The sequence below is a fragment of the Vicugna pacos genome, chromosome 1 (genome assembly GCF_048564905.1).
Source record: "Vicugna pacos chromosome 1, VicPac4, whole genome shotgun sequence".
NCBI classification, from domain to species: domain Eukaryota; kingdom Metazoa; phylum Chordata; class Mammalia; order Artiodactyla; family Camelidae; genus Vicugna; species Vicugna pacos.
In genome coordinates this window covers 42,087,914-42,102,019 of record NC_132987.1, presented here as the reverse complement: position 1 = coordinate 42,102,019, position 14,106 = coordinate 42,087,914, and the positions used below count along the sequence as shown (strand labels likewise).

At 36.5% G+C, this 14,106-nt stretch overlaps 1 protein-coding gene across 3 annotated transcripts in view; it reads right to left on the bottom strand.

Annotated features, from left to right (window-relative positions):
• Positions 1 to 1,036: 1,036 nt before the first annotated feature.
• PRKCI (protein kinase C iota) overlaps positions 1,037 to 14,106 on the bottom strand; it is a 63,362-nt gene continuing 50,292 nt past the window's right edge. For all 3 annotated transcript variants that reach the window (XM_072960823.1, XM_072960815.1, XM_072960828.1), the window contains 6 exons: positions 11,376 to 11,463; positions 10,241 to 10,366; positions 9,083 to 9,162; positions 7,649 to 7,738; positions 7,150 to 7,265; positions 1,037 to 3,629 (listed from right to left, as the gene is read on the bottom strand). In XM_072960823.1, coding sequence (XP_072816924.1) covers positions 3,542 to 3,629; positions 7,150 to 7,265; positions 7,649 to 7,738; positions 9,083 to 9,162; positions 10,241 to 10,366; positions 11,376 to 11,463 — 588 coding nt within the window. In that variant the 3' untranslated portion in view covers positions 1,037 to 3,541. The remainder of the gene's footprint in view (positions 3,630 to 7,149; positions 7,266 to 7,648; positions 7,739 to 9,082; positions 9,163 to 10,240; positions 10,367 to 11,375; positions 11,464 to 14,106) is intronic.

Below are 14,106 nucleotides of genomic sequence, written 5' to 3'. Positions count from 1 at the left end.
ATCAAGTAAAATTCATACAAGTTTCACTGGTAAAGGTGATAACCTTTCATGACCACATAATGCATATTTTATGACATTTTTCTGGCTTTTATCACTGGACTATTTGTTGCGGAAATAACCATCTTTCTCAGTGTGTCTGTGCTCTCTCTTGAATGTCAAGGGCAGACATTCTCTTTTTTAAGCCTTATTTAGCACCAGGCATTGGAAATTCCAGTACCTGCTAGAACAATATACTTTGGATACAAACTACTTAGACTATCTGGGTTTTAACTGATTCCTGAAGTCCTAGAGGAGACGAGGGTAAACCTATGAAGGGAGGCCATCAAATACGCCAAATGACTTGCTGTTGGGTGTTGACAAGAAACCAAGCTGTTGGATTTTAAAGACTGGAGATTGACTTGACTTTTCAGGGAGAAACTGGCTGCCCTACTATTTGCCTGAATATAAAATTTCCCTGAAGCTTCAAACTCCATTTTGGGAATTTACTAACTCAAAGAAAACAACCAAATTTATGATTTGGTACAGGGGATATTAGGATAAAATAATAGAGAAGACACAGGAGGTCATCTTTGGTGGTTTTAATATACAGGCTCTAGCTATCTGACAAGTCAATTTAAAAAGCACTTAAGATTTCACTCTCCTTGTAAAGGGAAACACTAAGTTATGGTGAAGAGGATCCTAAGTGTGGGACACTGAGTTCATGCTTGTTTATGTATGGGCACTAGGCTACAACTGCGAAAGGAGAAGTTCTGGAACTCCAGAACAGATCACTGTAGAACACACTGTTCTGAATCTGTCTAAATTTGGTTCAGTTTTCAAACTAGTTAAAACGCTTTATGTTCACTTGATTTTTCACTAGTTTGTTTTTCAAGATAAGAGATTCATAGAAGGGTTAGTTTAAAAATACACGGACTAATATTTTATGAGCAAATGTCTATAATATGGCATCAGAACTACCAGAATGCTGCTCTAAGTGCAGTGAAATTCCAAACACAACACTCTGATATGCTACATATTAAAAATGTTCCAATCTTGATGAGTATTAAACATTTTATTTAAAGATTTTAAAGTAAAAAAAAGGTACACAAATACAGATTACATTATACGAAGACAAAAATCAAAATTAAAAAAATTTAAAAGTAAATGTATAGGCACTAAACAAGCACAATACCCGATATCCATTTCAGGCTGCACACACATAAAATGACCTGACCACACACATGCTTCTGCAAAAGAGATTTTTTCTTAGAACACCAAAATTCCAACCATTCTGACTCTCAACTGCCTTAGTCCCCTGGTGAGTAATTTGAGAAAACATCTATGTAATAGAAAAAGAATTGGCAATGGCACATAAAGACTACAAAAAACAGAATACAATTAAAAACATATTTGTAATGCAATTCTGTATAAAATATACACAATTTTATTAGTTTAAAAAAAAGATTTAAAAACAAAAGGCCACCCTGAATAATGGTTAAAACCTCATCACAGAAAAATGCTCATCATTTGTAACATTACTGATAGAAAACTGATGGATTGTTTTTTTTGAGAAGATATCTAACTTGAAGATGTCTTTCATTCAAAATTTATTTAAAATTGTAGACAAGATAGTAACTCACTGTCTACCCTTTGCAAAATATTTTATCATGAATACTCGAATGCTCTAAGGACAAAATAAAAAAATAACTCGGAGAATTTAAAGTCTTTTTCAAAATGAGGTCCAAAGACCCAACAGAATTCTAAGGTGGGCCCAGTAATGTGCATTTTAAACAAACTTACTAGGTGATTATTCCACATTCTAACATCTGAGATACTAATGCCCGAAGGGAAACAGTACCACTTAAAAGCAAGATCACAAACATATTTCCGACATAAGACGCCAGAATTTTCTAAAAGTTTATGATTTGAAGTGACTACTGCTTTTTGTTTTAAAACAAGTTTCAGGTATTAAGAGAAACACATACACCAGTTAAATAAATGTGTGAATGTATTTCCTTTGAGGTGTTCACTGCTTTCAGACTTAGTTATTAGAAGAAAAGAGAGTACATGGCCAGAAACTTTGGAAAAATTACATTTCAAATGAAATGCAGCATCTAAAAAAAGAGATAATTTATTAAATGCCTATATATTTTAAATCATTCTAAATTTAAGACTAGATAGCTCTTCTAAAAATTACATTTTACTAAGATTGGACAATTGTAAGTAATTTAAATGATCATGGTTATTTTTAAAATCCCTTTTAATAAAAAAATATTTAAAAATAAACAGAAGGATGCTATCACTGGCATCACTTTAAATAATAAATTGTTAAACACTAATATTAATAAAATATAATCTGAAGAACTCTGCCTCTGAAATGTATTCTATTCTGATTACATGTGTTACCCACTTAACAAAAACTCATTGAAGGAGCTGGAACTGTGATGAATGTGAATATATGTGCATGTCCTGAACATTTTTTCATTTTATTATTTTTCTTGGATTTCATTGATGACTCCATAAACAGGGTCCAAAAGTATGGATAATGTGGTTTGGGAGAAGAAACAAGCAAGGTTAAGACACCATTTGGAAGATAAATTATTTTCCTGTATACTAAATTACAAGGAAAAAATCGTATACATTCTGTGTCCACTGGATAACGGAATGCTTTTACAAGTTTGGTAACGAGTGCTTCCTTATTATTTAAATAAAATCACAAAAAGCAACCGTGGGATTTACCCTCCAATAAGAAATAAATATTACAGTTTAATTTTCTGTGTCTGTTTTAAGTTTCTAATTTTTTCCTTTTAATATACGAGAAATGTTCCATTTAACTGCATCCTGGGTCCTTGGAACTACATTTATTAATATTCCAGTTAAGTTCTGGTTAAAGGGACAATCCAAGAAGCTAACCCTCTAATATACTACAGAAATAACTTGAATCAGTTTTTCAAAAACAGCTAATGATTTGGAATCTGATTCTTAGTAAAATGTGCCTATTTTTTTCCTCAAGGAGAATCTATATTCCCCAATTCTAAGCAAGCGACATCTTTTATTACCAATTTAATAACTATTGCCTTAAAAATCAATAATTTAATTTTCCAAGGCAATGATAAAATTTACAGCTGAATTTTAAACCATCAGAAAGTAATAGGTAATAAAGCAAGTTGTTCTGAATTGCTCTTTTATTCCAAAATTTAAACACTTAAATTACTTACTAGTGTGACAACAATCATGGGAGGCTCATGATATAATCCCACCATGTGTCTTAATGCAATAGATACTCTTTTTAGGTAAGTATTTCCTTTAAACAAAAAAGACAACTTTATTATTCATCAGTAGGTTGCTGGATTACCAGTGTAACCAACTTTTGACACGATTGCCTGGAAACTAATTTTTTTCACAGTTAAACTGAGATGTAATAATTGACTCTTATAGTCAACAACTATTGAATACTCTGTTTTGTAGGTGAAAAATATAAAATGGTTCATTGCATCCAGGCTGCTAACAAGTGTACCCATGCATTAAATGGCAACACAAGCAAAATGCATAGTTGAGAAGTTCAGACACATTCTTCTGCAGACATCAAAAGAGGATTAATGTACTCAAAACCTTCAAATTCAGACTGATCAATCTTCTTTACAATGTCACTGTTGAAAGAAAAATAAATTAATTTTCATAATCAAAATTTCTTTGATTTTTTATTTAAATGGTAAAATAAGATTAAAAAATTAAAAATAAGGCTAATTTATATAAATTATGGCGGGAAAAAACACCTACAAGTTTTTAGATTAATTCCAAAACATTTTCTAGAAGAATCACCATGAGTGCTGAAAACTAGAAAAGACTAATAATCCCACAGGCAAGTTTAGGACCAAAAAGTAGCGCAAACCTGAAGACTGGGAATAAATAAGGCACAAATTATCACAGTCCTGGTGATTTTAACTTTTGACCTGAAGAACATTCATAATTATAGGTGAACATCCAGGTCTGAATTAGCATTCAATTTAGCAGTCACCCCAACAGCCAGATGGAAGATGGTGAAAAGAATGCCCAGAAGGAGTTAACCAAAATGAAAAGGCAACAGGAGCAAGTACACCGATAGACCTGGAGTGAAGAGACCCCCACAGGGAGGCAGTGAGTGGGTCACAGGGAACAGAGAGGCTGGCATTCTGTGACACTGTGCTTCTAGTTTAATATAAAAGAGTGTGTACCGCCACCAAGTATTTTAGTACTTAAATGTACATGCCATACTGCAGACCACAAAGTTACACGGGCTATAGTCCCTAGCTTCAAGAAGGGGAGGTAGTTCATATAACAGAAAGCAGTAAACCTGCTAAGTTTCATACAGGACAAGCTAAGTCCTGCTCTAACCACAGTTCTAAAGAAAAGGGTGACTTCTACTTGGAGAAATTAAGAAGGGTAGCATCATTCCACAAACACTTACTAAATGGAATTATGAAAGATTATGGTAGGTCTGCAGAAACACAAGTAATTTACTAGAGTTGGAGCACAGAAATAGTGGGGTGTTAAGTGGCAGATGATGGCCAGCTCAAAGAAGCCAGCCAAGTTTACACTAAGGAGTTCCCCCTCGATGGAGTCCCATCACAGATCTGGGTACAGGTGAGGTAGCTCTGAGAGATGGGGAAGATTTTAAGAGGTAAAAAGGATGGAGGACTAGAGGGGAAATGGTCTGAGCACAGTATTAACAGCAGACTATCAGGGAACGGTGAGTAACAGCCTGATTGGAACACAGCATTTGTGTTGAGTATAGTGAGAGAGATGGCTACAAAGTCAGGCTGCAGCAGATGGCGGGGGGGCCTTAATTGCTTACCAAGAGGATAGATTTTTATCTGTTAGGCAATGTAGCAGTTACTGAAGGTTTCTGAGTAGAAGAGTTAAAGAACTGGAGTGGTGCTTCATGAGGTGTATCAAATGGGTTGCAAAGTAGAGAAGGAGCCCAATTCGGATGGCACAATATTCTAGGTATGATTTGAAAGAGATCTGAACTGGGCTTAATGGCAGAGGGAACGGAAAGGAAGGATCTAACACAAGTGATGACGTAAAGGAAGAAGAGACAAGGACTCGGCAGGGGAAGGTATTACATGGTTTGTTAAGGAGAAGGAACATCTTGAATCTAAATGCAGGAATACATGTTGGTACGATGAGCAGAAAGGGGTAAATAAAAACAAAGAACTGACTGAGAACAATTTAGACTTCGTATGCTACAGGTGCTTGTCTGACAAACCAGCAGAGATGTTTAAACAAGCAGATGGAAACGCAGCTTGGAAGAGGTATCCGAGCAGGGGTGAGGTGCCTCAGAAACTACCGCTCGTTTGCTCTTCACAGCAAGCCTGGGAGCTAGGCGGTACAAGAAGAAACAGGCTCAGAGGAGTCACGCCATTCACACCAGGGAAACCAGCTGGCAAGAGGTGGAGTCGGGATTCAAATTCCCACCTTCTGATTAAAGCCAGTGCTCTTCCTTATACACGATGCTGCCAGAAACAATGCTTTTGGTACATTTCTCTCTCCTCTAGCAGATGGTAAGATTTCTGAGAGACCGGTCTATGCCTTGATCACCTCTGAAAGTTTAGTACTCAGCACAGTGCCTTTTGCTCAACAATTGTTTGCCAATTACACTGGGAGTCACTTAATAGCTGGTATTCATGCTATGGGGCTGGCTGAAATCTCCAAGGTACAAACTGCAGATGGCAAAGAGAAGGCTGTCGCGAACACAACCACGGAGCATCCTAGTCTCAAGGGGAAAGGGGAAAAAGGACAAGTGGTCAGAGGTGACACAGAACCAGGATGGGCAGTGCCAACTGAAGCAGGCCATGGGTGCCAAATGCTTTACAGACATCAGGGGAGATGGGAACAGATCAAAAAATGCTTTAAAATATAGAAATTAGGAAGTCAGTTCAACCTTCAAAAGCTGAAGGAGCAGGTTAAACTGTAAGAGGTTGAAGTGTTTGCAGCAAGAGTGTAACGCAAGCAATGCTGGCTACTCTGAACGAGTTAATAGAGATACTGCTTATTTTTCTTCTCCCATTAGCAACTATTACCTATTTTTGAAAAAGCTTGAAGATGAAAAGAAAATGAGAAAAAAAAATGCAGTGGTTCAAAGAAGTGGAAAAATTAGGATATCTGAGCATGTTTATAAGCAGAGGGAAAGAAACTGGAAAAGAGAAGTTAAGGAGGTGGACTTAGTGAAGGTAACTGACGAAATGAATCCTGGAGAAAAAGAGGAGGGTACTCCTTGCACAGGAGAGACAGCCTTCTGGCAACAGGGAAGAAGAAAACGCTTGGGAAGAGTCAGAAAGCAAGTCTGAGATGTAAGGTGGTCTGGTGACCGCTGGAGAGGGTGCAAGCTCACACCAGGGAGGTCTCCATCCTTGCAGACAAGTCAAGGCAGGGTTAATGCGTTAAGAGTGATGGGAGCAGGGGTGGGGTTGAAGGCTTCTACAGTGCAGAGATAGTCAGGAACAGCTGCGGTGAGAAATACGGTAAGAACTAACAAGATGGAAAAGTAAAATGACTGCCAAGCAGTAAGGGCCTCCATGAGATGAGAGAAGGAATCTGTCATGACAGGTGAATGATCAGATATTCCCAAGTTATTCTAAAAAATACAACATACACACAAAACATATGTCAGATCACTGCTGGCTGGACCTGATAAGTTGATGTAATCTTTTAAAAAAGCAATTTGGCAATATATATCAAGAGCTTTACAAAGCTCATACCCTTTGACCTAATTCCCCCTCTAGGAATCTATCTTTGTAATACTCAGGAACTGACAAAGACGGTCATCATCACAACGGGAAACAGTGCAGTGCAGTGGAAAGAGCACAGGCCTTAGTCAGACTTGGGTATGAATCCTGGCTCTGCCACCTCACAGCTGTGTAACTTTGCTTAACCTCTCTGAGCCTCGGTTCCCTCATCTGAAAAACGAAGATGACACAGACTAGGTTTACAAGGTGGTTGTGAGAATCATAGATAATACATATAAAGCAAAGTAGAAAATGGCAGTTACTGTTTTTATAATTGTATAAATCAAATATCCCGTAACCGAATGATAAAGTTATAGTGTAATCTGATAATTAAATACAGTAGCCATTAAAAATGGAATTTTCAAAGAACTTTAAAAATATTACAGTTTATGGAATTACTTACTCATCGTCTGGAGTGAGCTGAACAGGTTCATTCGTAAACTGAGAATCAAAGTTGTCCAAACCAAATTCCCCAGAAATATTTGGTTTAAAGGGAGGTACCACCTGCTTTTGCTCCATCTAGAAAGACACACTGGATGACAGCTCAAGCCTGCATTCTTAGGAAAATTCCACCTTTATATTTCTCCTCTGCCCTCAGATGCTTCCCGGTCTTATTACAGTGAGTCCCTAGGCATGGTTCTACAATATTCACAATGATGGAAATAATTTACAAATCTGAACATTGATGCAGGTCTCCATAATACTACATCATTTTAATATTCCATTAAATTAACACTCTAAGCTTTTACTGTTTTGAAAACTTTTTAAAAAGCACTTGCAAGAGTGGTTTTAAGTTATTTAAGCTGTGATATACTTTTTTTTCCAATGTTCTTCTAAGTTAATAAACTTTGGCCAACCACAATAATGAAACCTAATACATAACACAATCAAAATTTACATACCATATCCCAATCAACATTTCGGAAGAACGGGTGTCCTTGAATATCAGCAAATCCTGTTTGAGGATGACAACCCAATCGTTCCTTTGGGTCCTACGGTGCAAAGAAATGTTTCAAGAACCGCGTGAATATCCTGCTTTAGAATCAATCACCTTTGTGACCTATGTTTTGTGTCTAATATGTGTCTATATGTCTGAAATCAGAATGGTCTACCTTTCATTTCTAGAAAGCATAACACTGGATATCAAATGAGTATCTGAGGCTTGTAACAAGTAGGATTTCCTCAAGGCTCTCTCTAGAGCTATCTTGTAATTCAAGTGGAGACCTGTCACAACACCTTGCTAAAGAAAAGTGGGAGGGAAAAGAGAGCAGCAGAATCACTTGGGCAGCATTCAGCTCTTCTGTTGACATGGGTTAGAGTGGCAGTCAAAATATGCAAACTCCTAAACTTTACAAGTTTATTCTTAGCTCCATTTAAAAGCCTTATGCCCAATTATAGCAGCAAACCAAAATCTGTGTACTATGAGGATACAATCATTATCTGAATCACTGGACTGAGAAGGGGCCAGCAACTTACAAAATTATCATGAATGAGAACGTGTTCCCCCTTTCCTTTCCAATGAAAGGCATTTTGTTTTTTTTGCACATTAACACTTCTCACCTTCATTTTTCAATGTATTGAAGCTTAGGTATCAGTTTAAATTTTTCCTCATATAAAGTACTCATTTAAAACAAGCTTGAATTTCTTATTTTATTAAAATTGGTCATTACCTATGTATCTTAGAAAGTACACTGCAAATCAGCCTACTTTCTAACATATCATTTATTTAAAATATGATTTTAAAGTAAGAATTGGTTGTTGGTATGGGAAAAACCTACATGTTTGGTGTCAGAAGTGATGAGTAAAAACAGTTAAGAATTGCAACCTTAGATTCTAAAACTCTTCTAGCCTACCAACTGCAACAAACAATGGAATGTGTTCAGATTTTTTTTTAACGTGCCAATGATAGCACTTCTTCTGAGTATTATCTAATTATAGGACTTTGACGTGGGAATTTGTAAGCAACACGACTGCCACAAGTGCTCAATAAGTAAAGACATTCTAGGAGTAATAATCCAAAGAAAATTGAAAAATAGAGCAACAGTACAATTGAGACTATCCCCAAAGATGCAATTTTCCCGAGTACATGGTATATATCATTTACATTGAAAATGTAATATATAGCTGGGGGCAAATTATATTGGCAAAATGGAAAGGACAATTTATCTCAGGATCTAATGCTGCCAACTTACTCTACAGTGAAGAGACAAATTCCAGATCTAACTGAAAAGTTACATACCCTGATGTTTTAGAATCTTACGTTGCCTGAGCCTCTACTTACCAGTTTCGTTTGTACAGAGAGATTAAATCACTAAAGGTTTACACACAATTTATACCTTGTTGAGGAAACTCTTCAGGACACTTGCTGCTTTTACAGACAGAGAACGTGGTATGCGAATCTGCTTTTCCAAAATAACTAGAAAGATAAAATTGACAGCATTTAACTTTTATAGGGATTTAATCTTGAACTTTATTATTATGAGATATTTAAGGCATCCTAGCAGAAAGAAACAAGATGTCACATATACCAGCTCAGCGTCCTGTGTCCTTTCCCAGTCCCACTTCGCTCCTTCCTTCTCAGAGACAGCCTCTCATCTAAACACTGTTTTCACCAGTTACACGCGTGTATTTTACTCTTTGACTACCTTATTGTGCTTTAGTTTCCTCATCTGTAAAACTGGAATAAAAATAATACCTGCGTCATAGGGGTGTTGTCAGGTTTAAACGTGTCAGTACCTGTGAAATGTGTGGCACATACTACCATATTCGATTTTATTGGACACTGCCAAATTATTCTCCAAAGCTGTTGTGTCAATTTTTCACTCCCGCCACCAGTCTCTGAGAGTTCCAATCGCTCCATATCCTCACCAGCATTGGTATTATCAGACTTAAAAATTTTTACCAAATGTGGGAGTATGAAAAGTAGCTCAATGTTTTAACGTGCACACCCTAACTAGTAGTGAGGTCGAACGTCTTTCCACATATTCCACAGCCACCTGGACTTCCCATTATATGAAATATCTATCCATTTCCTGTGATGGCCTTAATCATTAAATGTAGAATTTAATGGCACTTCTGTTCAATTCTTTGTATTTCCAATTGTGGGGCTTTTTTCTTCACCTTTTGATCCCTCTTATCTTCTTGGTATGCTACTTTCCCCTCAATATGGTTCTTGGACTTCTGCACTCAGCATTGTGGTCTAAACCAAATGTCACACAATTCCTTCCTCCAATCTCTGTGATGTACAATCTGAAGGAACCTCTCTGTCACGATTTCGAGTATGAGAAGGTTACTGGCGAAAGGGACTGGAGACTACAGAGGCAGGAAGGAGATATCAAAACAAAACAAAACCAAACTCCAAGCCTCACATGTGAAGCTGTATATTGTCTAGATTATTCTCCTCTTTCTTACTCAAAGTACTAACTTGAGCTGTCTTCATTCATGCTCTAGAATAGGTTACTCACAGGGAATCTTGATAAAATACTGCAAATTACCTTGAAAAAGGTAATCCTCTGTGTTTTGATCAGGGTTATCTGAGCTCCCAACAATATCAAATGGAGACCTTCCTGCCATCATCTCAAACATCAGCACTCCAAGAGCCCACCAGTCGACACTGAAACCTTCAAAAAAGAAGTTTGAAAGCAATAAATTATCCATTCTGCATTCTTCAGAGTCAGTAATTTGAGATTCATTTTACTACATAATAAAGAAGATAAACATAATGAAAAAGTAAACTATACCCTATAACTACCATAGTAGACATTGGGGATTATAGGAATATTTCACTGATCAAAAAGGGGGGGTGTCTAAAAGATAACTTTAAAAATAAAATATAGAAAGTGAAACATCAATTTCTCTTCCCAAATACGCCTGTAATTTCAGACTAATGGCCTCTATCTAGTATTTTGTTATGAGGATATAAATTGTATTTGAGAATAACCTTCCTTGGTGTGAAACTTGATCTCTTCTGCTAGCTGATTAAAGATCTTTGAAGGACGCTGGAATCAGATTATGAGCCACTATAAGAAGTACTCATCCTCCTTTACAACTGCTGAAATCAGAGGGCCAGAACCCAAAGGGTCAAATGTTTCCTTAAGATAAACATATCTTCTGGTTCCTGACAAGCACTCAATCTTTCCTCCATCTTTCAAATTCCTAGCGGTAAATACCACAGGAATTCTGAACAATCTTCCAGAGGTTTATGACTCTGGAGTCACATGACTAAAGTTTAAATCCCAGCTCTGCCACTTTTTAGCTACATGACCTTGGGCAAGCTATTTAAACTTTCTGTGCATCAGTTTCCTTGTTTGTAAAATGGGAATTAACAGTGCTGACCTCACAGGATTATTAAGATTAACTTAGTTAATATATGCAAACTGCTTAGAACAATGCCTAGTACTCATAAGTGCCTGCCACTAATAAAATATTATTAAAATCTGCACCCTCAAATACTGCCAAGGTCCCACTGTCTCTGATTTCAGAGTTTGGCGTTTTCATGTGAGATTGAAAGGGATCAAGTAAGTTGATATTAATAAGATCAGTAATGAAATACTATAGCATACTATAATGCAATTGGTATCATGTTTAACGACCCCCTAGTACATAGCTAAAATATCACCAATTTATTACCATAATCTTCTCCTCGTAAGATTTCAGGAGCAATGTAATTAGGAGTACCACAGAAAGTGCTGGTTGTGTCTCCTGGCCGTAATCCTTCCTTTTATTAAAAAAGAGAAACAATAATAACAAAATGCAAAATGTTTTAACTTCACCTCTTTTATTTCATCTATAAGTTTAGCATCTGTAGGTAATATATTAAGCTCACATATCACTAGCACAGTTGCCTTTATTATTGAAATCACACGTTGCTGCTAAATCACTTCAAGAAAACCTATCCTCATTAGAATCAGTTCAATTGAGATAAAAATTGCATTGAAAATAATTTATATTCAAGTCAAAATTTAACACAAAAATTTAAATTACATGAGTAGAGGAATCATATTTTATGAAGAAAAGAAGCACCTTAAATCCCACCTCCCAACACAATCACTGCTTGCATTATGGTGATTCCCTTCTGGTTGTTCTTCCTAAGGCACATGTTTTTTGGCTTTGTATTTAATAGCTACAGGATGGATAAAATAAAGGTAAAACACACTAATATGTATGAATAGATACATTTATACAATATGTATAAATAACATATGGAACAATCACCAAGAAGCTAAAAGAAACTTGCATGTAGTTAACAACACAGCCTCAAAATACAAATAGTGAAAATGGACAAAATTATTAAGAGAATTTCACAGTCACTGCTGTGGACTGAATGTTTGTGTGCACCCAAAATTTATATGCTAAAGCCCCAATGGTATAGCACTGGGAGGTGGGGCCTTTGAGGAGGTAATCAGGCCATGAGGTTGAAGCTCACATGATGGGATTCATGTTCTTATAAAGCCCCCCTGTCTCCTTGCTCTGTGAGGATACGAGGAGAAGAGAGCCATGCACCTTCACCCACGTGCAAACTAGGAAGGGTGACTTCAGACGCTGATTCTGCCTTGATCTTGGACTCTTCACTAAGAGGTGCTGGGTAAACTGGACAGCTACTTGTAAAAGAATAATTAGAACATTTTCTTACATCATATACAAAAATAAACTCCAAATGGATTAAAGACCTAAATGTAAGACTGGAAACCATAAACTCGTACAAGGAGACATAGGCAGAACACTCTGACATATATCATAGCAATATATATTTTTTGATCTGTCTCCTAAGGCAAAGGAAACAAAAGCAAAAATAAACAAATGGGACCTAATTAAAATTAAAAGCTTCTGCACAGCAAAGGAAATCGACAAAATGAACAGACGACCTACTCAATGGGAGAAAATATTTGCAAACGATATGAGATACAACGGTTAATATCTAAAATATATGAACAATTCCAAAAACCCAAAAACTCAGTTAAAAAATGGGCAGAAGGCCTGAATAGGTATTTTTCCAAAGAAGACACAGAGATGGCCAACAGGCACTAGAAAAGATGTTCAACATCACTAATCATTAGAGAAATGCAAATCAAAACTACAATGAGCCTCTACCTCACAACTGTCCCACCTATTCTCAAAAGGACCACAAATAACAAATGTTGGTGAGGATGTGGAGAAAAGGCAACCTTTGTATACTGTGGGTGGGAATGTAAATTGGTGCAGCCACTGTGAAAAGCAGTATAGAGATTCCTCAAAAAAACTGAAAACAGAACTACCATGTGATACAGCAGTTCCACTCTTGGATACATACATGTCCGAAGAAAATGAAAACATTAATTTGAAAAGATACTTGCACCCTAATGTTCATAGCAGCATTATTTACAACAGCCAAGATATGGAAGCAAACTAAGTGTTCATTGATAGACAAATGGATAAAGAAGATATGGTATACACACACACACACACACACACACACACACAATGGAATACTGCGAGTCACAAAAAAGAATGAGACTTTGCCATTTACAACAACATGGATGGACTTGGAGGGTATTATGCCTCGTGAAATAAATCAGAGAAAAAGAAATCCTGTATGCTATCACTTATATGTGGAATCTAAGGAATACAACAAAGCAGTGAATGTGACAATTACAACAACCCCCGCACCCAGACTCCCAGATACAGAGAACAGATTAGTGGCTACCAGTGTGGAGAGAGAGGGGGGAAAAGAAAAATAGAGATAAGGGATTAAGAGGTACAAACTACTATGTATAAAATAAATAAGCTACAAGGATATATTGTGCAGCATGGGGAATATAGCCCGTATTTTATAGTAACTATAACAGGAGTATAATCTTTAAAAACTGTGAATCACTATGTTGTACACCTGAAACTTATATAATATTGTAAATCAACCGTACCTGAACTTAAAACACTAAAAAGATCATCTAAAAATAAGCTGAATAATAGTAAATATACAATTAAGTATGTTTTTTTAACTTTATAAGCATGTAATTTCCCATGTGATTACAGACTTCTTATTATAAATGACTATAAAATTCAATTGAACATATGTACCTATTAACCATTTCCCTATTGTTGAATTATATGGTACAAAATTCCAAACAGAAGAAGGCAGGGAGATAGACTCTAAAAACCAAGCCTTCCTCCCATTCTTGTCCCTGACACATCCAGTTCCAGCTCCCTACAGGTAACCACTGGTATGAGGTTCTTACGTGTTCCCGCAGAGATATTCTGGGCTTGGGGTACGTATTTTTCTTCAAATTTTTTACTACTATATATAACACTAATATAACCACTTAGAAGAAACATATAGTAATACATGTTGTGACTCCAAGGATCTTTTTAAGATCCCTAATAG